The sequence below is a fragment of the Dermacentor variabilis genome, chromosome 1, assembly GCF_050947875.1.
Source record: "Dermacentor variabilis isolate Ectoservices chromosome 1, ASM5094787v1, whole genome shotgun sequence".
NCBI classification, from domain to species: Eukaryota; Metazoa; Arthropoda; class Arachnida; order Ixodida; family Ixodidae; genus Dermacentor; species Dermacentor variabilis.
In genome coordinates this window covers 30917396-30943514 of record NC_134568.1, presented here as the reverse complement: position 1 = coordinate 30943514, position 26119 = coordinate 30917396, and the positions used below count along the sequence as shown (strand labels likewise).

The following is a 26119-nucleotide window of genomic DNA, read 5'->3' as shown; positions in this document are numbered from 1 at the left end:
TCCTCAGGAGTATGTATGATGCGTGGCCAATCCATTTCAGAGCCAGATAGAAACTGCTGCGTGCATGCTCAGCTGCGGCGGAGAGCAACGACGTCACTATTGGCGCAGATAATCCAAGACCACCTAGATAGCGCAAGGCCTTCTCACTCCAAACTATGATGTCATGTTACCTAGCCCGACTGCCATGGGGATGCTATGCTCCAGAGTCATCATCATCAGCCTGGTTACGCCCACTGCAGCGCAAAGACCTCTTCCATACTTCAACTACCCTGGTCATATACTAATTGTGGCCATGTTGTCCCTGCAAACTTCCTAATCTCATCCACCCACCTAACTTTCTGCCGCCCCCGCTACGCTTCCCTTCCCTTGGAATCCAGTCCGTAACCCTTAATGAACATCGGTTATCTTCCCTCCTCATTACATGTCCTGCCCATGCCCCATTTCTTTTTCTTGGTTTCAACTAAGATGTCATTAACTCGCGTTTGTTCCCTCACCCAATCTGCTCTTTTCTTATCCCTTAACGTTACACCCATCATTATTCTTTCCATAGCTCGTTGCGTCGTCCTCAATTTCAGCAGAACCCTTTTCGTAAGCCTCCAGGTTTCTGCCCCGTACGTAAGTACTGGTAAGACACAGCTGTTATACACATTTCTCTTGAGGGATAATGGCAACCTGCTGTTCATGATTTGAGAATGCCTGCCAAACGCACCCCAGCCCATTCTTATTCTTCTGGTTATTTCAGTCTTATGATCCGGATCAGCGGTCGCTATCTGCTCTAAGTAGATGTATTCCCTTACCACTTCCAGTGCCTCGCTACCTATCGTAAACTGCTGTTCTCTTCTGAGACTGCCAAACATTAGTTTTCTGCAGATTAATTTTTAGACCCACCCTTCTGCTTTGCCTCTCCAGGTCAGTGAGCATGCACTGCAGTTGGTCCCCTGAGTTACTAAGCAAGGCAATATCATCAGCGAATCGCAAGTTACTAAGCTATTCTCCATTAACTCTTATCCCCAATTCTTCCCAATCCAGGTCTCTGAATACCTCCAGTAAACACGCTGTGAATAGCATTGGAGAGATTGTATCTCCCTGTCTGATGCCTTTCTTTATTGGGATTTTGTTGCTTTCTTTATGGAGGACTACGGTGGCTGTGGAGCCGCTATATATATCTTTCAGTATTTTTACATACGGCTCGTCTACACCCCGATTCCGTAATGCCTCCATGACTGCTGAGGTTTCGACTGAATCAAACGCTTTCTCGTAATCAATGAAAGCTATATATAAGGGTCGGTTATATTCTGCACATTTCTCTATCACCTGACTGGTTGTGTGAATATAGTCTTTGTTGAGTAGCCTTTACAGAATCCTGCCAGGTCCTTTGGTAGACGGAAGTCTAAGGTGTTCCTGATTCTATTTGCAATTACCAGAGTAGGCAACAGCGATTTTGACATAGTTTCATCACACCAGCCTTGTCAATGGAAATTTCAGGCAAGGTAGCGTGACGTCATGGATTGGAGTAAACAGGCCGTGTGCTATCTAGGTGGTGTTGGCTAATGGCGTGACTCTCTTTCTTACTTAAATTTTTTTTTCACACATGCACATGGGGTTACACCGGAGGCGTTTTCTGCATACAGGCGACCGACAGACGGACAGACAAATCGGCTAGCCATATACAGCTTTGATGTAAAAATTATATACAAATACGAAACCCTGCATCTTGAAAGTGTACTGACACTACATGTGAACCAAACAGGCAAATTTGTGCAGCCCATTGTCCTCTGTAGTCACCAGCATTTTGTTACGTCTCAACACCACAAAGGCATTAATTGGACGTTTGCCACAAGGCAAGCAAGCGCCCATCTATCAGTGCCTATCCAGACTATAACGCTGCGTGGAAACTGACTCTGGACGGGTTCCAAAAAAAGGCCATGACTCTACCATTACCTGGCAGCCTGAGCTAAGGATGAAAAGGGGGGAAACGACGATGACCTGGCAGTCGCAGTCAGACGTTTGCCACGAGGCAAACCACGGCCAATCTATCAGCACCTATCCAGTGGTCAATGCAGCATGGACACCGACTATTGACGGGTCCCAAAAAAAGGACATCACCCCACCATTACCTGGCAGCCTGAGCTAAGGATGAAAAGGGGGGAAACGACGACGACCTTGCATTCGCAGGTTGCTTTCTTGCCACATATTCCAAACCATCGGGCTTTGGAGGCGGAGTTACTGCAAAGTGTTGCGAGCATGGGCATGGTTTCGCAATGGAGTCTATGATTGTGATTTGCTGCTACACAGTATTCAGATTTCCTAGTCGATTCACCTAGGGAAGATGACTGTATTAAAAGCGGAGACTTTTCGATGAGTGGAGAGAGGGTCCTGATATGAACTCGGATGTTTAACTTGCTCATGTATGGAGTGAGCTTCCATAACTGGAGCCGTGCAACTAAGGTAATAAACCCTTTTTTCTTCGTTTTCTACAACCTGACGTAGCAGTCGATGGGCTTGCCCTAATGCCTTTTCCAAATGCCACCCTAAGCCACAACAATTTGTTATAAGAAGGCTGATTGGGATAGCTGGTGATTAGTGTTGGTAAGTTGAACAGTGCAAAAGGTGAAGTAGAACATAAACAGCACAAAGAGTTGGAAGTCAGCACTCATCTTCAACTCGTTTACATCCACCTTTTGTTCTATTCAATTGCTAACGCCAGAGTCTGTGCCAGGCACCAACACCATTATGACAATACAACCAACCTTTAACCTCCTCTCTTCTGCATTTCAGCTAGAACTTTTCTGTAAATGTACAGCTGCCATCCCACTTCACTCAAACAATAAAGAAAAATCTATGTCAGCTTAACAAACAGCAAACAAAATACTTTAGAAGGAAAACACACAAAAATTCTGGGATTTCACGTGCTAAAGCCACGATTTGATTATGAGGCCCACCGTAGTGGGCGACTCATTATTTTGATCAAATGCGTGTCTTTAACGAACACATAACTCAAAGTAGACAAGCGTTTTTCCATTTAATCCCCATCAAAATATGGCTGCTGCGGCCAGGATCGCTCAAACCTGTGAGCTCGTGCTCAGCAGTACAATGCTCTAACCACTAAGCTACTGAAGCAAGTGAAAAAAAAAACTACAATAGCTTGTTCAAAACACCCCAGCCCAAAATCTCAGCACTCTTCACAGGAGAAGCAAAAAGGCACTTTGAGTGTGTTCAAGCTTAAGTATGATGGTGAGTGTACATCTTAATAAGGTGAGCTTATTAATACTTACACCAACACTTACACCATGTATGGTCAAGCTGAAAGAGGGAGGGCAAAGCCAAACACTAGAACAGCTATGCAGAAACATTTGTAGGAGGGAAAACTGGAGCAACCATATTAAAGCACATACACAGCATGCACTCTAAGTTAACTAACCAGGCTCTGTGGGTGCCCATGAACATTTAGCAACCTCACACTTTAAACATGGCTTAGTGCCAAACAACAACATACTCTGGGCCCTGCTCAACTCCACTGAAGGCGAAGTTATTAGCTGTGCAATAGTCAGGAAAAAAAAAGGCAAAAGGCAGGTTCAACTCACCTTGATCGCAAATTGTGCATTAATTGCAGCAACAGCCAACTGTTGCTGCTTCTCTTTGTATAAAATAAGCTTGTACTGAAACGAGAATGGAACAAATGAGCAAAAATTGCTTTTGAATGCAAGTGTCGAGTGTTTGTGGTCCACCAAGCCAATGACAGATGCTGATGACAGCGAAATAAGGCAGAACAAATCTTCATGGAGTTTTCACAGAGTGAGGCAGTGTCCCTACACATAATTAGGAGCAAATCATGTATCCCTACACAGTTTGTTCAAAACATGAAACGTATTGGCTGATGCTTTCAAGAAAAGAAAGTACAAAGTATAAATTTCAGCGCTTGTCTTCAGCTCTTGCTATTCTGTTCCAACATTCTATAAAGTACGTTTCATTGTACATAGCATGCAATGCAGCTCTCATGCTGCAGTGACAGAAAGGTATACCAGGCAGTGATCACTGCAACGTATCTGAAACTGATGCACCCCTGAAATGTCAAATCTAATTGAAAAAATTATGAAAAAAAAAATGTTGAAGCAAAGCATAATGCCATGGAGTGCCAGGTGGCAAATGTTTTGCAGAACATCGAATCTGCCATGACTTCAACCATAAAAAATAACTACCTAATATAGTCCACAATAAGAAATTGACAGCGGCCAAGATCACAACAAAGTTTTGCGAATAGTGCTCATTTTCAATGTGCAATCTATTGCTGCTGACGTTTTACTTGCATCAGGAAATTGTACAAAGCTTTGTACTGAATCAGCAAAGGCCTGGAGCAGCAGTGAAACAGCAGACAATATCAGTGGCAGTGTTGGAAAAACATGAGGAAAGGAGTAAGGGGGGATAACAAGCATCTAACAAATGTCTTGTACCTGGAAACACCCATGCCACTGTTGCATGATTGAGTGCTGCATACTGGAACTACTAGTATGACTTACATTTGATGTATCATGGTTTCCTAGCACTGCAATGCCTAGCTTTCCCTGGTTACTTGGCTGTTTTCCTTCGCTGGAAAAGAATAAAATAAATATATTAAAAGAATAAAATAAATATATTATAAGGCCATATGAAGTGAAACTTAAAATTTTTACTTCAGTAAACTAAAGGTATTCCCATGCTAACTGTTACTTGAGTGAAATGAGCACAGCAGCCTAGCCTTGGTACTTTGGATAAGGTAATACTGAACTACCTTCTATAAGTTGGGAGACAATATTTGTCACACTTTACAATATAACTTTAATTGTGAAATATAAAGAGGTCATTATGCAGGTCATTATGCAGGTAATTACGAGATTCGTAATGACTTGTGAGCACTAAAGAATAGGCAGGCGTCAGTTGTTGAGCTAAAGCAGTTGTCGCCTAGGCTCCGGCTGTAGAAGTTGATACTGTTTCAATGAAAAGTTCAGTCGTACATTACATCGCCCGAATCACTGAACATAGCTAAAGGCATTTCCACACAGCTAAAAACAATACAATCGTGCTGTGAAGACACAGAAAATAGACTTCGCTGCTGCAACTTGCTATTCTTTGGAATCACAGATGACAAAAGCGAATCATGGTCATCACAATAAAAAATCATTGACATATGTAACCAACACCTTGGTATCACTATCGATTCAGCTCAAATAGACCATGCGCCTCGCCTCGGCCAATACAACGATAAGAAGAATAGACTGGCCATAGTCAAGTTCACATTTTTTAAGGATAAGCAGCGCATATTAGAAAAAGGCTACAAGTTCAAGAACACTAACTTTGCTGTTTGTGAGGATTTTTCTATTCAAACCCGTATCGCTTGGCGCAAACTGATTGACTTCGCAAAAACCAAGAACGCGCAATTTAAGCTAACCCTCGATAAACTAAGAATCGATAACACTGTGTACACATACAATGCAACGTCCACCGCTGTAGTTCCCCTACCCCGATAGCAAGGTCCTAGACTGGGAACATGTGAATTTAAGAAAAAACCCAATTCACCACATGAGCCTATCATGCCCTCGCGCCTATCCATATCATTAACTAACATTCGTAGCATTCTTCCTAAACGCAATGAAATTTCGTCATACTTAGATGACTGTGAATGTGATATATTGGCACTTACGGAAACTTGGCTCAGCTCTGAAATTACGGATGGCTAAGTTCTACCCGATTCTAATGTTTACACTATCTATCGCAGAGGTAGGGATGACAGAATAGGTGGTGGGGTATTGATCGCCATAAAAAAACATATCACGTCATTTCTTGTGCCGATGCCTTCGAGTCTCAAAATTCTGTGGGTTGGCGTATCATTTCCCCAATCGAATACAATTTATGGTGTATGCTACAGACCACCCGATAGCTCCTACCATTCCATTTCCGAATTACATGATAACATTACTTCTATTAAATCCAAATATAACAAAGCTGACATTTTTCTTCTTGGTGACTAACTTTCCAGACATTGACTGGCAAAACTTGCGAGGCCAATCACGTCCATCTTGTGAGTTCGTTCAACTACCACTTGATTTTTCACTTGTGCAATTAACAGACCAACCTACTCGTATCGATAACATTTTGGATCTTGTTCTATCGTCCGCGCCCGAGAGGGTTAACACTATCACTTTTGCGGATTGGTTCAGTGACCACCAGTTATTACGATTCACCGTTCATACATTTTCATGCTCACGTCACCTGAAAACTAAAGTATTTATTTTACAAAAGAGCAAACGTCAGCGCTATTAAAAATGGTTTGGAAAGCTTCATGTCGTCATTGTTAGCAACTTTTTCCGAGCGGACAGTGAACGAGAATTGGTGCCTGTACTGTACAAAGAAAAGTTAATGGAATCAGCACATGCGCATACACCAAAGGTTTCATTTCGCGTTAACTCATCGAAACCATGATTCAGTAAAGCTCTTCGTACTCTAAAAAATAAAAAGAAGCGTCTTTACAGGATTGCCAAACGTGTGGACACACCTGTGTCTTGGAGCAAACATGAGTCTTGTGATGTAGCCTACTGTAATGCCCTGCATCAAGCCAAGCAAAAGTATTTCTCCTGCGATCTGCAATCACTGCTTTGAAACAACCCAAAAAAATATTGGAAAACGATTTCTCCCGTTAAAGATTCTGACATTTTACAAATACTTGATAGTAATGGCTTGTTGATTGCACAAGAGCTTTCAGCATCTACCTTTAACAATTACTTCACGGCCGTATTTACAAAGGAAGACCCTTCGAAAATACCAACATCCATCGAACTCGATTATCCGTACAAGGCCCCCATCAATATAACAACCACTGGTGTTGCTGAGCTGATCAACAACCTCAAGATGTCAACTTCTTCCGGCATGGACGGTATAAAATAAAAAAATCATAAAATATACAGTAGTACCCTCTAGCACGGTCCTTTCTTGTTTGTTTCAACAGTCCCTCTCAACAGGGGAAGTTCCTTATGACTGGAAGGTCGGTAAAGTTCTACCTTTTTTTTAAGACTGGCAATAAAAGCGCTGTTAACAATTACCACCCAATTTCACTAAGAAGCGTTCCCAGTAAGTTACTAGAACACAATATTTTCAAACGTAGCAAATCACTTGGAAACTATTAAGTTCTTTAAACATCAGCATGGTTTTAGAAAAGGACTATCATGTGAAACGCAACTATTCGAATTGACTATGGATATTTTCCTAAACATGGATAAGGGCCCACAGACAGATAATACTTTCATAGACTTCGCGAAGGCTTTCGATCGCGTTCCTCATTGCTGTATCACAGCTAAACTTTCATGCTTAAACATCGATTCTCTAACAGCATCTTGGATAAAAAATTTCTTGTCATTCTGTAAGCAATTCACCGTCGTCTATACCTTTATTTCCAGTACCAGCGATGTAACATCTGGTGTACCACAAGGAAGCGTACTCGGACCATTACTTTTTCTGATCTATATTAACGACCTGCCATCCGAAATAACGTCATCCATTCGCTTGGTCGCAGACGATTGTGTGATGTATCGTTAAATCTGTTCACCTTCAGATCACGTCGCTCTCCTTGGCAAATGACCCTAAAAACTAATAAATACAAACTAATAACATTCACCCGCAAAAAGACATTTTTTGCTTTGGATTACTGACTTTATAAGAACCCCGTCACATGCACCAACTTATACAAGTACCTCGGCATTCTCCTTACACTTAACCCGTCATGGTCTGCGCACATCGAAAAAATAACTGCTAAAGCCTCACGTAATCTCGGTTATCTTAAACGTAACCTGCGCGATGCTCCAGCCCTCACCAGACAAATTGCCTATCAGGCTTTCGTAAGGCCACAACTGGAATTCACAGCCCCTATCTGGTCACCTCATCAAGCTTACCTAATCGCGACTCTCGAATCGGTCCAAAACCGCACCGCCCACTTCATTGTCAGAGATTATCACAGTGACTCTAGCGAGAATAGCATTAAGTCCTCTTTATCCCTCTCATCTTTTGAATCCCGAATAACCATAGCATTACTTTGTCTATTTCACAAAATAGTCCATAGCATGTGCCCGTCCACCCTGCCGCTCCCTTGTCCATCTCGGCGTCTGCATAATCTCAGTTTCCAGTGTATCTTTGGCCGAACTAATGCTTTCAATTCTTGCGCGTTACCACGTGCCATTCAGCATTGGAATAACCTACCAAACGACATAGTTGACATTCTTGACCCTGTATCATTCAAAGCACGCTTATGCATATTATTTCCATAGTTCATCACAACTACACCATACTGCGCACCTAAGTAAATACTTTTAGCAAAGTTTTATAGTTTTGTTTTAATGTTTGTTTTGTATTGCTTTAACATTGTTAGAGATTTGTTCTTTCATCTTCACCAGCTACCATTTGTATAATTTTTTGGTACTCCTTTTTTTGCTACTTCTCACAGTCGTTTTGTTTCATTTATCGCATTATTTATATTGTTAGATATTTGTTCTTTCATGTTTACTCGCTAAGAATGTATCATTTTTTCTTACTCCTTTTTTTTTGCTAATTCCCTGTATCCTCCCCTCACGCAATACTCCTTTGGGAGCCTATGAGGTAACTAACTAACTAACTAACTAACTAACTAACTAACTAACTAACTAACTAACTAACTAACTAACTAACTAACTAACTAACTAACTAACTAAATAAATAAATGTGTGTTAAAGAAGAAGAGAAATTGGATGAGCAAGTGCAAACGGCCAGTTTATTCCGTGGTGCAAGATGTCAAAGGTATACAAAAACATGCAGCATGGGACATTATTCAAAGAGTGACAAGCACGTGAAACAGACAAATAGCAAGTAAAAGTACCATTTAATAGCATAACTGGAAAACGAGACATGTGTGCACTGACATTCCATCAGTTAATCTCTCTTTTGCCTCTCCCAAGTAACAAAGGACCTAATAAAGAAACGACAAAGCATGAAAGCGTCGAACTCAAGAGATCAGATAGAATTTGTACAACTGTCAAAACTGATCAACAAGGAGAAAGTAAGGGATATACAAAACTATAACGGGAGAAAGACTGAGGAACCAGTAAAAAATGGACACAACATGAAATCAGAGAGAAGAAAACTTGGCAAGGACAAGCCAAGATAAGCAGGGTAATATCAGCAATCTCGAAGATATAGTAAACGCAGTGGAAGAGTTGTACACTGACCTGTACAGTACCCAGAGCAGCTACGCCACCTTCATTCAATGTAATAATGAACAGGAAATAAAGGCTCCTTCTATAACTAACGAAGTTACAAGGGGCTTGCAAGACCTGACAAAGGGAAAAGCAGCATGAGAAGATGGAATAACAGTCGATTTAATCAAAGATAGAGGAGATATGCTTAAAAAGCTTGTGGTCCTTTAAATGCAATGTCTCACAACTTCAAGTGTTCCATAGAACTGGAAGAATGCCAACATTATACTAACCCACAAAAAGGGAGACATTAAGGAATTGAAAAAAACTGTAGGCCCATTAGCTTACTTTCAGTATAGTACAAAATATTCAACAAAACAATTTCCAATAGAATAAGGGCAACACTTTTCTTCAGTCAACAGAGAGAAGAGGCTGGCTTCAGGAAGGGATACTCTACAATGGATCCCATCCATGTCATCAATCAATCAATCGAGAAATCTGCAGAGTACAATCAACCTCTCTATATGGCTTTCATAGATTATGAAAAGGCATTTGATTCAGTAGAGATACCAGCAGCCACAGAGGCACTACGTAATAAAGGAGTAGGAGGCTTACGTAAATATCTTGGAGAATATCTACAAAGATTCTACAGCTACTCCAATTTTCCACGTGAGAAGTAGGAAGATATCCATAAAGAAAGGGGTCAGACAAGAAGACACAATCTCTCCAATGTTATTCACTGCATGCTTGGAAGAAGTATTCAAGCTATTAAATTGGGACAGCTTAGGGGTAAAGATCAATGGTGAATATCTCGGCAACCTTCGGTTTGCAGATGACATTGTCCTGTTCAGTAACAGTAGGGATGAATTATAACAAATGACTGAGGACCTAAACATAAAAAGTGCAAGAGTGGGGTTGAAGATTAATATGCAGAAGACAAAGATAATGATCAGTAGCCTGGCAAGGGAACAAGAGTTCAGGATCACCAGTCGGCCTCTAGAGTCGGTGAAGAATGTTTGCCTAGGTTGTGGGGATGCGCGACTCTCGCGCGTCCCCTGATGTTTTTCCCGCATAGCGCGCCTCCTGTAGTGCGGCTTCGCCGCGTGGCCTGCGTGATGCCCGCGGCGGTCGATGTGGTTGGGGCGCGGTGCGAGAGATGGCGCGAGTGTTGCGCTGCTAACGCCGCCGACAGGCGGTGCTACTTGGGCGCCGGAAGACAAGGCGCTCTCTCTTGGGTTCGAGATCAGCAAGCGGTACGGACGTGCCGTGCCGCGCGTGCGCCGACCCATGCTTCTGCGAGACCGTCTCGCGTGGCCGTCTTGGAATGCGCCGCCGTTCGCGTGACAGGACGCGCGAACGACCAGGCGTTGGGATCCAGCATGGGGCGAACATATTCGCTCGCTATCCGGCCCCCACATCTGGCGCCCAACGAGGGGCTCTGGGGGCATCGGACGATAGTTTTAACAGTTTTGCTTCGTTCGAGACCTTTGTTTGAACCGAAGCGTAGGCCTAGCGTGAATTTTGATCGCTAGCGTCGGCGGCGTGCTTTCTTGAGCGAGGTGATGGTGGCTGTAGTGTGTTTGAACATGTCAATATGCTAAGCCTTTTCGTAAGTGTTTTTTTAATGGCATTCGTTGGTACGAGAGCCACGTGGTCTGCATCCTGGGAGAGCGAGGCTCAGCGCCGTGGAGCATTGCCAAGCCTGAAGCGAGTGAGTACGGAAGCCTCGTGGGTGGTCCGAATTTCTCACGTAAATAGCTTCTATCTCTTTGACTCTGAGGAAGTCGCGGCTCTGGGAGCCGGATGGCCGCGGGCCACGGGTGCCACTACGGGCTGACTGGTATTGCGGCCTGGCACCGGGCGCTCCGACACCGTCTGGGACGGTGGGCGCCGTCAACTCGGATGCTGTGTGCACCGAGCGGAGTAGGACCACCTCACAGAGCTGACGTCTCCTCGCGGCTGCCTGTTTTGCGCTCATTTTGGGTTGTTTTTGGATGCCGGTTGTTGTCAGGGTAGCGACGCTTTAGGCCTAAGGCTTTACGGAGCTGCCTGTCGCACGTGGAGGGACACAACCTGGTGGACCGTGGCGTTGAGGTGTTGCAATTTGCTTCCCTCATTCTATTTAGCCTCGCACGAATTGAAATTACTCGTTCGACTCAAGGAAGCGAGCTTCGTTCACGTGAACTTCGCATCTGAGTAGCTACCCGATCTTTGCTAGCCGAGTTGAACATCGTACCACGTGGGCGATGCGCATGCAGAATTCCTCTCCCTTGCACTACTTTAGTGTTTGCCGAGTGTGTTGAGCGTACGCAGCGTGATTGGAGTCACCCCTGGCTTGCTGTCACCTGCACATCGTCTGCGCTGCTGCTCCGGACTACGATCGAGCGATGGTGATGCTGTGGCCAGTTCGGCGCAGCGACTTCGGCGGCCTCCTGTATCCAGCTCACAACCCTCGGCGGCGGACAAAAGAGCCGGCGGTCACCGACAGCTACGGCGGCTCTTGCCAGCAGGGCGCGTGGGCGCGAGCGACGCTTGCTCGTACCGACTACTGCGTCGTCGTCTCCGGAGTCCTGGCCTGGGATCGTGCCGTCGAGTCCGCAAAGCTGCTGCTGTGACCGGCGGACGCCAGCGGTGTACCCAGGGACAATGTCGGCTCGCATGTTATGGACAGCGTGTAGACATTTCTTCGGCGCGACCACTGTTGCACGTACTATCTTGTTCGCGAAGACCGTTAGACCGTGTCACATGTTTCGCCGGTATAAGAAGTGATTTAAGGTTGGGGGGATACGAGACTCTCACGCATCCCCTGATATGCTGTTTTCCCGCACGGCTCGCGTGGCCTGGTGCCCGCGGCGGTCGGAGTGGTACAAGCGCGGTACGAGAGATGGCGCGAGTGTCGCGCCGCGGCGGGGTTACTCGGGCGCCGAGAGACAAGGCGCTTCCTCTTTGGGTTCGGGAAGCAAGCGGGACGGACATGCCGTACTGCGCGTGCGCCGACCCATGCTTCTGCGAGACCGTCTCGCGTGGCCGCCTTGGACACCGTCCGCGTGACCGTACACGCGAATGACCAGGCGTTGGGATCCAGCATGGGGCGAACATATTCGCTCGCTATGCGGTCGCGGTAAGTCGGACTTCTAGATTTGTCGCGCGCCCATCGGCATGTTTTGTGGATAGCAACTCGGCTAGCAGGCATTGATCTATGAAAGGTGCAATAAATGCCCTTGTGATTGTTTGCACTACTGTGTTGTCGTTCCTCTGTCCCAAGAGCACGGAGGAGAACTCCACAAGGTCAATTACTCACAGGGGATGCTGATCAAGATAAGGAAATTTACAGAAGAATAAAAATGGGTTGGAGTGCTTACGGCAGGCATTGTCAGATCCTGACTGGGAACTTACCACTATCATTGAAAAGGAAGGTGCACAATCACTGCATTCTACCAGTGCTAACATATGGGGCCGAAACTTGGAGGTTGACAAAGAAGCTCGAGAACAAGGACCGCACAAAGAGCAATGAAATGAAAAACGTTCGGTGTAATGTTAAGAGACGCGAAGAAAGCGGTAAGGATCAGGGAGCAAACAGGAATAGGCAAGATTATAACTTACATAAGGAGAAAAAAATGGAGCTGGGCAGGCCATGTAATGCGTAGGATGAATAAATGGTGGACCATTAAAGTTGCAGAATGTGTGACAAGAGAAGGGAAGTGCAGTCGAGGACGGCAGAAAACTAGGTGGGGTGATGAAATTAGGAAATTCACAGATACAAGTTGAAATTAGTTGGCGCAGGACAGGAGTAATTGGAGATCACTGGGAGAGGCCTTTGCCCTGCAGTGGACATAAAAATAGACTGATGATGAATTTATGGCTACAGCATAAAATTATATTTAGAAGGCTTCACACAATGCTCAGTTGGAAATTTAGATTATGTAGAGGAAATTGTAAAATGCCATTCAAGGAACATTCTATGCAAGATATTTTTAAAAGGGTTTAACTACAATAGAGAGAGAAGAAAATATGTTTCGAGGTGACAGTACAAGAGGCTTCCTCCCAATCAACTCAACCAATGCCTGCACGTGACATTTCTCTCATGCCTACTCCAATATCAGAGCCGAGGGCCCACACAACACCTATGGCAAGACCCTGGCCTCAATTTTTTTCTTTCTCTCCATTCTTTTCCTGGCACATGGCAAATTTTCAGTGGCAATTCTGGGCGCCTCGCATTTCACACACATCCCCGAGAAGTTTGCTTTGCTGTTGGCCACTTGTGCACTGCAAGTACCACATCTGTGAGCACTTTAGCACCAAATGTGTGATGCAAAGGCAACAGCTGTGATGTCTTTGCTAGCAGGGAGTGTGGTTCCTCTTTATAGGCATTTTCAGCTAATTTCACAGTGTACATCAGCGCAATACTTTGAAGACATGATCGTCAGCCCAGAATTTACATACCGCACTTTTCTGTTTGGTATGTCCAAACACTTAAATTGCCAATTAAAGGCACCCTGAAACACTTTTTGAACACAGTAAGAAAACACTGCCAATCTATAGAAGAGGCCCCTGTGAACATGTAAGCCAAATATTATTCCACTACATGCAGCAGGGAATTTAAAATTTCATGTTGAAAACGGCAATAAATTGTTTTCTCTAACTGCCACAACGTTGTCATGCAGCGTCATCAGAAGCAGCTGGACCCACCAACAGCTACTGCTCGATTTCGTATCATGGGAACATTCTCAGTAATAAATAATTGCTAATTGTGAGTTGTGAGGCAAAAAAAAGTCATCCCATCTTTGCACTGCCAGTCTACGCACGACAGTTGCATGTAGCTGTGCCTGCTGCATGTGGCCTCCGAGATACCAGAAGAGTGCTGCTCAGCCTAGTCTACCATGGCCGCAACGAGCCCTTTTGTCGCCGAGACAATTTTTGGGCAGGGCCTTGCCCCCTTGGCTTCTCCCCTGTGCAGCATTCAGCACACTAGCATAAATGAAAAGAAAGAAGCGAATCGGTGCAATAACTCCACATATACTTCAAGGATTCTAAAAAAAAAATTGACTCACCATCCCGACCCTGCAAAAGTGGATGGCCAGCGAAGCTGTTAGAAAACTACTCAAATGCCATCGATGGGGATATGAAATGTTTAATTGTTCTGCCTAGTTCGGCATGAAACCGTTGTTGAGCATTACGATTTTGCACTCTTCACGACTCATCGTTTTCACACTGCTCTTTGGGGGTCTTAACTTTGCAAGGCCTACCCGTAGCGGTCTTGCAATGAACTGAATGAGTTACGAGGCAGGTCTCTCTCTTATATATTCTTATATAAAATTTGGAGACGTCACTCACTGATTTGTATGCTGCTGTTGACCCTTTCTCACCAGGGCAGCTTATGCAGCCGTAATCTTTACCGGAAAACACGCGGGGAGAAGCAACGTGCCTCGCATTGTTCACAGACGCCTTATCATCCATCATGCAGTTTTGACGCTTGTCTTGTGCTTCTCTTTATTGAAATGAATACTGAGCTGTGCATTGTATGCCTGATTCCAAAGGAGATATGCACTTTTTTTGGATAAATTTTTTTTTTTCGCTGACGGACATGAAGAATCCCTACCAACTAGAGGCTTCGCTGTAAAATTTTTGCAGTACGAGATTCACGAGATGATGACCTTTTGTAGTAAGGCCATTCTAAGATTAGCTACAGAAGTGTTTCAGGGCCTCTTTAGGACTACTTTCATGCAATGATGGCTCTGTTCTAGCATTATGCCTGTACTAACTGCACAACCGACATGCCAGCCTACCACGACTGTGCTTGTGTAATAAGACTTTCAGGATGAAAATGCAGAACAAATATTGTGGCATCAACAGTTAATGACAGTAAAATCACCTGGGAGTCATACTGTGCAGTGCTACAAAGAAAAAAAGAAAAGAAAGAAAACTTCCACCCGTAAAAGAACAGGCTGCACTATATGGACTTAATGGACGTTGCATGTTACTGTGACAGATTTCACAAAGGACAACTGGTTAGTACACTCATAGAATTCATATAGAAGAGAACTGCTTAACTTAATGCACTGATCTGCAGGCAAATTTACTCTGTTTCAGCTGAAGTGCCTAAAAATAGAAAAGGCAAGATATTTGAGCAATTCCTCTGGCCATTTCCTGGACAATTAAACATTAGCAAAATTCATAACCAGACAACTAATTCACAAAATGCTCTAATTAACATTTCTGTGGGGTAATTAGGCCGTTGAATGGTAATGGAAAACGTTTACTACTTCCAAGTGCACTCAATGTCGTTTTTTGAAAAACAAGACAGAGGTTCACAGGAATATGGAGACTTGAAATCGCCAACAGTGGTCATTGGAGACAACATTTTGACAGGGAGACTTGTCTTCATCAGACAAGGGGGCATGTTTTAGTCAGGGCCCTGACAAAGACAAGTCTCCTTGTCCAAATGTTGGCTTGAAGGACATTGCTTCTTAGACTACTGTTGCTCAATTCCACCATGTAGTGATTCTACTAGCCACCTTTGAAAGGATTAATTTTGGCTTATACGGCTTACGAAATGACTCTGGTATCGTCTGCACTATTTTCAGGAAATCTTAGACAGCCAAAGTTTAAAGGTGATTTCATTTGATGTTCTCTGCATGCAGGTTAGAAGCTGCATTTAACACAGAAGTACACCTCAAAGGCAACAACCAGAGCAGTGCGACAGGTATAAAAAATATAAACCAGGAAACGGTACAGAAAGTCCTTGTCGCCATATATGAATAGTGTTTTTCATGGTACCATAAGGAGTGCAGGTTTAAGTGCAGTGACAGAAAATGTTGCTTGGTATGAAGTATGAATTTGTATAACAAAAGAGGATGACACAGCTTTTCTTTAAATGCTTTATGCTTATGTGCTCATGGAAAAGTTGCATGTGGTACCTACATACAACTGGAGAGAAAAAAAGAATGAACTCCTTCGAGAGCCCAATATGCAGGCACAGGATGGATTTGATGTGTGTTCAGTCATAAATGCAGCCACTATGAGGTGTATCCTTGCTTCTTTCTGGGTTTTTGATCAGAATATGAGTTTGTGTCTCTAATATGGTGTCACCAATGCCTACATCAATGTATTTGGTGCTCTAAGAGAAAGTTCGCAAGATTGCACTAGTCTGATAAGATGGTGAAATGTGACAACACCAATGAATTGAAAATTTCCGACAAAGCAGAGTGTAGTGACAGGTGTAGCCCTGCGGGGTGCCAGGGCATAATATCAACTGCTGGCACCTGGCATAAACACTCAGCAGGCAGTAGTTAGCTAGGGTGGGTAATATTGATGAATGATTAATCGATTAAATGTATCCAGTAAAATGATTAATCTTCATCGATGCGCACCATTTATTTAATCGACTTGCCGATTAGGCCTGTTCAATTAATTGTTTTCGAGAGGTTGACAGGAGTGGCCCGAAAATTTTGGTATTCTACTGGAATGGCGACGCACGAGCAGTGACTGTGCAGCTGTGGTAGAGTGAATGTCGAGTGTTTTTCCAAGTGATGCCAAACCCTCTGATCCCTCTCTTCCCCCACACAGCACACACCACACAAACCCGGAGGCTTGAAATGTCCACAGAATTCAAGGGATACTACCCCAACCCAGTCATCGATCCTCGTGCCACTCCCAATCCACTGAACATGTGGCAAAACATGCACGCCAGGTTGGAGCATGTATTTGACACTGCAATGGAGTTCATGTCAATTCCAGCAAATCTATAGCACCCAAGTATCTATTCTTGCGTGCTGGTTTGTGGTCATTTAAAGAAGGTGTCTGTTTCACCTGTACACCCCAGCCAATTGACATTCCTTCGTTCTGTAGAAAAACATGTGGTTTACAATACTAAACCAGTAATTTTTTTCCCCTGTGCATATCATAATTTCTTGCATATTTCAGTTGGTCTTCACCTTTCACTTTTGCCATTTTTCTTATTTCTTGTTACTGTAATGTACAGGCGTTCACTAGTGCCATGTATCTTATTTAATTCTGCATCAAGTGCCATTTTATAACATATATTGTTTATCTTTTCAAAAGCCACAACTGGTAACGACATTTAGTCTAACCAGTTAAAGATTATCTTTTATCAAATGTTTATACACTTGTGTTTCAAACGTGGTCCCACCTGTCAAACATTAAAATAATGTCCTATAAAAGTAGACAACTCTGTTTCAAGCTTTTGAAAAGTGCCTGGCAGTAATTTCGATTAAATGCTAAAATGATTAATGATTAATCGTTAATTAAATTAAAAAATTAATCGACCATCCCCAGCAGCAGCTGCATCATTTTTCTATCTAAGCAAAAAATGCTGTCACTTTGCCAGCAACCACTATATAGTAACTCTAATGCTAATGAAGGATGCACCTTTCAATGAAACAGCGCAGCAAACTGATAGGAACAAAAAGTAACACATCCAAAATTGGAAGCAAACACATGTGAAGCTAGCAATGACAATGCACAATCCAAAAAATCCCAGCAGCATGTCTGCATTGCTGTGGAGATTTCTTTAAAGAAGAAATAAAACAGTGGTAAACATAAAATGCACACATTGTTTACTATGCTGAGACTTAAAAATGAGTAAACCTACTGTGTACTCATTATAATGTTCACATTTACACAGTGGATTTACTTGGACATAAGCTGACCAACTTATCAGGCCTCTCCACCTCTTATTCCATGAGCAAAACGTAAACAAACAAGACCCATTTATAAGCAAGAACACTGGCCCCATGCACACAACGGAATGAAATAATTTCAAGACACAAAATGATGGCTTTTTGTCATCTATATGGTAAAGCTATCTAAACCTCAGGAAGAGCACAAACCTGCAGGAGGATGGCACACAAGTTTCCTTTTGCTTTGCTCTCAGCACCTTTTAAGACTCAACAACAGTCAACCTTGAGTTGAAATATATTTGCATGCCGAGATAGAGATGCATAGATGCTACTCATGACAAAAAAATCTTAACATTTAGTAATTTACAAATGGCTTTGTTTGGACTTCGAAAAACATGGTATGAAAAAATTCTAATGTACAGAGGTTCAGAAATGTTCTCAACTACAAGTCAGTAAATGTCATATTTGCTAAGTTTTCTTCTGTGACCGAATAAATGAAAGGAAAGGTTCAGTGCAGTGAGGGGTTGATGTGCACATAATTAAGGACAGTCACACACAAAATATTACAGGATCTGTGAGCACGTGCCAAACTGCATTCTTGCACCCTTTAATGAAGCAAGCGTCTATTTTTTAAACATGGGATTACGCATGCGCAGCCTTTCATGCTGGCGTTTTTGCCACTAGGCTGATTTCTTGCCAGCCTGCTAGTGGAATCGCGATGATTGCAGAAGATTACGCTAAGAGAGCAGTGTCTGTTTTGTTCGATTGTGATGTGTGACAATGCACTGCACACCCCGACGCCCGAGAACGACACCACTCCTCCTAGCATATTCTTCTGCAATCATTGCGATACCGACAGCATGCTAGAAAGAAATGGGCCTAACAGCAAGCACGCCAGCATGAAAGGGCGTGCATGCACAATGCCATGTCTCAAAAGAAGGCGCTTGCTTCGTTAAAGGGTGCAAGAATGCAGTTTGGCACGTGCTTGCAGATCGCGCAATATTTTGTCCACGATTGTACCGTGTAACATGTTGCAACCACAGCAGTTCACTATGAAAGCGGAAGCATGCCAATTGATACAATGACGGCCCAGAAATAATGCAGACAATGCCGCCGCACATCTACAGATACGATTGAATTTCACGTTTGGCTAAGTATATCTTGTGTTTGTTTGCTAATAATTATCCTTGTATGCCAATCTATTAATTTCTTTGTGCATTAACAGGCCTTGCACACTACAAAAACTACATATGTCCATTTCTCGGAGGTACTAGCATCTAAGCTGAAGTATACCATAGAACTTATATAGCAAAAGTGATATACTGATTACAAGGGGGTTGGATGCGTAACAACAGTTTTACATAGAGTCCTTATGCAAGTGTGACTATTTCATCACAATACCATCAGTACACGACAACGGCTTCATTCCAATAAGTCCCCTTGTACAAGCTTTCCTTTCCTAATATTTGATATCTTGTATTATTTATTGGTGAAAGGTGTGTAATACCTAAATACCGGCTAAATTAAGCAGTTACGAAGAAAAAGAAATAAGGCAGCACCCGCACTCCCTCTAGTCTGTATATGCCTCTAGTGAAGGGGAAAACACGACATATACTCTAAACGTCGCAGGCGGCAACAAGCGAACAAGGCTATAAGAGCTAGTGAAGAAAAAGTTTCAACATGCGTTAAATAAGCATATTGAGCATCGACTCGCTACGGTGGTAAAGGACGGTGCCATACCAATTATCGCCATCTAATTTTCGAAAACACCAAAGTTTCAACTAGCTCACTAAGGACGCGTATTGCTAACCAAACATAAATGTGGGCGCCATTCCAACACTCACGTTCAATAAAGAGCACAAAAACGAAGCAATGCACTGCTGACAGAGGTGTTATAGTGAACAGTACGACTATGAGAGATAGTCGACTTACTACTTGAATGCCTGGACAACAGCAACATGTAGTAGTGATAAGGTGCCAGACGATGACTGTTTATCTGCAAGGAGAACAGAAGCAGCACAGTGACGTGGTAGATGGTGCGCGACAAACACTAAACGAAACACGGGAAAATGCGGCTCACCAGCAGTTTTGCCGACGGATGGTTGCCTCGGAGGCGTGTAAGTTAGCGAACTATTACCGGCTTTCGCAGCGTCATTGTCAGAAAAGAGGTTTGCAAGTTTCGAGCTGCAAGAAAACGAAATGAAAAAGGCCTTTGTAGCTTTTCGGGACACTTTCATGTCACTTTTCCGGCCGCAAAGTCATTTTGACTTAAACACGAGCACCCTATTACATAAAACGGATTAGTTGGGAGAAACAACATACCTTCCAGGCTGCACTGTGAAATCAACATCATCGTCGTCATTTGCAAAGTGCATAGCTATCCTTTAAAACATATGCAACTCGAAAAGTGTACGGACTTCGAGCAGACAGAGGCACGTCAAGCTACTCGAAAGTAACCACCCCTCGCATCAGCCGTATCGGCAGTCGACAGGCGCCGCCGCTCGCTGCAGCATAGTTGCCAGCCGATGAACCCAAGGGCGCTAAGAAAAATCCCTGGGTGCAGGCCCGTGCAGCGCATTGAGTGCATGTTAAAGAAACCCAGGTAGTCAAAATTAATCAGGAGTCCCCCACTACATCTTGCGTCATAATCGTGTCGTGGTTTTGGCACGTAAAACCTCAGAACTTTTTTTTCTCTTTAGTCTCATGGGCTGGCTAGGGACACTGAGCGGCCACACCGACCTTCCGAAAGTCACGAAAGCGAAAAGGACGCAAGAGGGGCAAGAGCACCACTGCTTCCGTGTCTGCGTGCGCGCAGTTGTTTAATCTAACGAGGAGTATGATTGATCGCAGTGGAAAATGCCCCGTGCGGTACCGGTAAAAGTCAATAAGTCATCAAAGTCAGCTGTCTGTATTTTCAGAGCGCAGCTCATAGGCGCCCGTTGCTGCGGCGAGTGTCGGCGTAATGTAGCGAACGAGTACAGCGAAAGACGAAAGCGAACGAGGAGCGCAGCGGGGGATGAACGACGCGAGGAGGGTGCAGAGAACCCATGAGGCGGAAAGCGGAGGAGGAGGGTATGGCGAAAGGGTGAGGAGAAAAGCGTGGTGCGGCAATGATGGCTACCAAATGGCGCCAGAGTAGCGCACGTCTTTTGGGAGGTCTGTCGACGGCGGCTGCTGTGAATAGCTCCCACGCGTCACCCACGCGCTGGCTCTTGCGATCTCTAGATTAGCGAGGCAGTCGCGCCACACTTCGCTCCGTTTGCAACGTGCCGGACAATACAGATTGTCCGCGCAGCCAATATATCGGGAAATGAAAACACATATAGCGCTACGTTCAAATTTCGCATTAGGGAGTATCGTAATCATCGGTAATTTTGTTTTTTTACTGTCTATGAAGTTGATTTCATTAGCTTTAGTGTTGAGGAACAATGGCCGTAAATTCTATGCCGGGTCATTTCGTATGGCGTGAACCTCCGGATCACTCTCAGTCATGGTGGTCACCATATTTCCGAAGACGGAGGAAAAAGTCAGTCTCGCCAGACAACCGAAGCATTGATTGAGATAGCAAATTATCAGACAGCTATACAAAGTAAGGGTAGTCGTTTTACCAGCTGCATAATCTGGTGTAAACATTCGCTTACTAATTAAATTTACGAGCACGTTGTCACGCGCGCACAGGCAAACACGAACACGTCTCACTCGTCTCCCGCGGACACTGGCTGACAGAACGCTAGCATGATGAAGAGCGGCAGCAGAGGCGAGCGAATTCCGCTTAGGGCTGCCTCTCGCTTCAACACGAACTAGGCGCGCGAGAACACAGCGCACATGAAGCAATCAGCTATCTCCGGTCGATTATCCTTCGAACCCAGCGCAGACTGCCTCCAGGATAGAACGCGCGCGTCCGCGCTCAGCCAACACCACAAGACTCAGCCGTCGCCGCAACGAGGGAGGGCACCAAGGCAATCAGTAGGTAAGCTCCACCAAGCAACAAATGCTCTAATAAAGAAACGACAAAGCATGAAAGTGTCCAACTGAGATCAGGTAAAACTGGCTGAACTGTCAAAACTGATCAACAAGAGGAAAGTAAGGGATATTCGAAATTATAACGCGTGAAAGATTGGGGAAGCCGCACAAAATGGCCGCAGCATGAAATCACCGAGGAGAAAACTTGGTGAGATGTATGCACTGAAAGATAAGCAGGGTAATGCCATCAGCCATGTCAATTATATAGGAAAGGTAGCAGAAGAATCCTGTTCTAGTGTGCAGTATACAGTATACCCAGTGTACAGTATACCCAGAGCAGCCACGGTATACCTTCATTTGGTGTAAGTGATGAACAGGATACGGATGCTCTTTCTATAACTAGCGATGAAGTTAGAAGGGCCTTGCAAGACGTGACCCGGGGAAAAGCGGCAGGAGATGAAGAAATAACAGTAGATATAATCAAAGATGGAGGAGATATTATGCTTGAAAAGCTTGCGGCCTTTTATATGCAATGCCTCACGACTTCAAGTGTACCAGAGAGCTGGAAGAATGCCAACATTGTAATAATGCATAAGAAGGCAGACGTTAAAGAACTGATGAAGTATAGGCCCATTAGCTTGCTTATAATATTGTACAAATTATTCATCAATATAATTTCCAATAGAATCAGGGCAACACTTGAATTCAATTAACCAAGAGAGCAGGCTGGTTTCAGGAAGGGATATTCTACAATGAATCACATCCATGTAATCAATCAAGTGAACGAGAAATCTGCGCAGTACAAACAACCTCTTAACATGGCTTTTATAGATTATGAAAAAGGCGTTCGATTCAGAAGAGATACTAGCAGTCATAGAGGCATTCCGTAATGGAGGAGTACAGGAGGCATACGTGAATATCTTGGGAAATATCTGCAAAGATTCCACCGCTACCTTGATTCTCCACAAGTAGAACGTTACGGATTAAGAAAGGAGTCAGGCAAGGAAACATATTATATAATATCTGCAATGATATTCACCGCATGCTTAGATAAAGTATAGCTATTACACCGCCAAGGCTTAGAAATTAGGATCAACGGCGAATATCTCAGCAACCTTCGGTTTGCAGATGGCATTGCCCTGATCAGAAACAAATGATTGAGGACCGCAAACGAGAAAGTATGAGGGTGGGGTTGAAGATTAATATGCAGTAGACAAAGATGATGTTCAATAGCCTGGCATAGGTAAAAGAATCCAGGATCGCCAGTCGGCCTCTAGAGTCTGTACAGGAGAACGTTTATTTAGGTCAATTACTCACAGGCGACCCTGATCACGAGAAGGAAATTTAAAGAATAAAAATGGGTTGGAGTGCATACGGCAAGCATTACTAAATCCTGACTTGGAGTTTAGCACTGTCGTTGAAAAGAAATATGTACCATCATTGCATTCTACCGGTGCTAACATATGGGCAGAAACTTGGAGGTTAACAAAGAAGCTTGAGAACAATTTAAAGACCGTGCAAAGAGCGAAGGAACGAAAAAGAAAGTAGTAGTTTCGCCCGAAAGCCAAAGCATGAATTGCGTTAGCAAATTAGTAGACAGCTATGTGAAGTAAGGATTGTAGTTTTATCGGCAGTATAAACTTGTAAACATTCACTTACTAATTGGCAAGCATGGTGTCACGCGCGCACAAGCAAACATGGACACATCTCACTCGTTGAGCGCGGAAACTCGCTGTCAGAACGATGAATTTAGGAAGGCTACAGCAGCAGCGAGCGAATTGGCTATCGCGCTGCCTCGTTTCAACGCGAACTAAGCGGCGAATACACAGCGCACACGAAGATATCAGCCCTCGGCGCAGTGGCGTAGCAACAGGGGGGGCCTGGGGGCCGTGGCCCCGGGTGCAAGGGGCCATTGGGGGGGCGGTGTCATATACGCCTGAAGACACCCTTTCCGCCGGCTACACCCGGGGGGGGGGGGGGTGAAAGACCTATGGGCCCCGGGTGCCAGACGACCTAGCTACGCCACTGTCTCGGCGCACTCTGTCCTTTCGCAGATCGCCTTCAAAACAGGGACTGCAGCTTCCGGAGTAAAACGCCCCCCCCCTCCCTCCGCTCCCCCCGGTGCCTTACGCGCGACGTAAGACGGCGCGCTTCTTCCCCGCGCTTTCCTCCCTTGCGCGCGCAAGATTGAGCCGCCATCGTCGGCTCACCCTCGCAAGCTTTCACTCGCACATACAGCATACGGCGTGTGGCGACGATGTTATCGCCCTTGGACTTTATACGGAACATCACGGCGACGGCGATGGAACAAATGCGCCTGGAGTGTCCGTATAATTGCTATCGCAACAAAATGTTAGGCGTGACGTTAAGAGACAGGAACAGAGTGGTGGGGATCAGAGAGAAAAAAGGGGGATAGCCAATATTCTAGCTGAAATGAAGAGAAAGAAATGGAGCTCTGCAGACCATGTAATGCGTAGGTTAGATAACCGGTGGACCATTAGAGTTACAGATTCGGTGCCAAGGCAAGGGAGGCGCAGTCGAAGGCGGCAGAAAACTAGGTGGGGTGATGAAATTAGGAAATTTGCAGGCGCAAGTTGAAACCAGTTAGCAGAAGACAGGGGTAATTGGCCTTCTTCCTGGAGTGGACGTAACAAATAGGCTGATACCCGCCGCAGTTGCTCAGTGGCTATGGTGTTGGGCTGGTGAGCACGAGGTCGCGGGATCGAATCCCGGCCACGGCGGCCGCATTTCGATGGGGGCGAAATGCGAAAACGCCCGTGTGCTTAGATTTAGGTGCACGTTAAAGAACCTCAGGTGGTCAAAATTTCCGCAGTCCTCCCTTACGGCGTGCCTCTTAATCAGAAAGTGGTTTTGGCACGTAAAACCCTAAATATTATTATTAAAATAAGCTGATGATGATGATGAATTGTATGGTCGATAGCGAACAGTACGCTTTCAAAGTACAGGTGATTTGACATATATATTTCCGCCCGCCGGTACATTCGGCGTTTCGAACAACGCCAGTGAGTCTTCTGCGACTACGTGTAGAATTTTGCCCAACGTATGGCGTGTCTTTCTCTTCACACATACCTTTCTCCGTTGCGTTTGTTTCAGGGGCACTGGCACGCCGTGGACCGCCTATCTTGGCGTTCAGGGCCGAGCGCAGCGATAAGCAATCGAAGACTGCTTTCAACTGTTGCGTGGGCGATAACTGTTAGCCATGACGTTATTTACACGCAATGGTATCGTCCATGTCTATGCGGTGCTTTGCTTTCCGCGTCCAGCTCGGTGACTGGCGCGCATGCTTTCGTGGGCATACGCGTTGCACGCCGCTGCGTTTGGTTGTGCGTGGTGGATATCGCGGACGTGAAAAGCCCCGCGCGCGACTTTCTTATGTTGCGCCTTGCGGGCGCGCATATGTGGGCACACGGATAAGGCAACAAAAAATATTTCATGAGAATCGTGCATGAGGAATGCAGCGTTCAGCGAAATGTGCGCTGGTGTTCAGTGCGCACTCCACGTGGCCTGTGATGATAGTGCGGTGTCACATATCTCTCACTCTATGGGGGAAAAAATATTCGCCTCCCCTAAGTGGGAATTTCTTTCAGTTACCTTATTCAGGGAATTGAATAAGGGAAGGCAGGAGTCTTGCCTCCTTTGCTGCTGACCATGATTTCTGCTGTGTGAATGAGGGCAGCCCTACATTTCTGCGAGGCACGACCTATAGTAGCTGCTTGGACTTAACTTTGGTGTCACAGCGCTTTGCCTCGAGCGTCCGATGGTTTACGGACATAGAAACACATGAAAGCGACCATATTTCAACATACATAACGATTAGATGAGTTGAGCAACGCTCCTCGACTGTCTTGCGTACAGTTGATTGGTCAAAGTTTAAGAAGGATATGGATGACGCATGTCGGGAAGGCCTTTCACACACTATCGAAGATGTAATCGCAGAGGCATTGAAAACATCCATCTGCTCGCTTACAAGGTCAGCAAGGCGAACATACTTGGACATGGAACTGGAGAGGCTGCCTGCGGCACGCCGACAGGCGGAGAGGAGGTATCGGCGCACGAAGTCTGTCTTGGATCTGAGGGCTTCACGACGCATACAAACGAAAGTCATCGTATGGATAAATTGGAAGATAAGCGATGGAAAACTTTCTGTCAGTCGCTTGATCTCAGAAAATTGTTCTCGCACATATAGAGAACGGTTAGGGGTCTTCGCTCATCTCCGCATCAAATGAAGTCCTTTGCTGCACTGGCCCTCTACGAACTCCGCTCGGAACTTCCAGTGGCTGAAGAGTTCTGTGCACGGGTTGCTGG

General features: G+C 44.8%; 1 protein-coding gene across 1 annotated transcript in view; it reads right to left on the bottom strand.

The window, feature by feature from the left end:
* Positions 1-20338, bottom strand: part of LOC142571031 (uncharacterized) — a 133962-nt gene extending 113624 nt beyond the window's left edge. Inside the window, exons 1-5 of the mRNA XM_075679356.1 lie at positions 20153-20338; positions 19911-20014; positions 19763-19826; positions 4518-4587; positions 3585-3659 (exon numbers count right to left, since the gene is read on the bottom strand). Coding sequence (XP_075535471.1) covers positions 3585-3659; positions 4518-4587; positions 19763-19826; positions 19911-20014; positions 20153-20205 — 366 coding nt within the window. The 5' untranslated portion in view covers positions 20206-20338. The remainder of the gene's footprint in view (positions 1-3584; positions 3660-4517; positions 4588-19762; positions 19827-19910; positions 20015-20152) is intronic.
* Positions 20339-26119: the final 5781 nt, after the last annotated feature.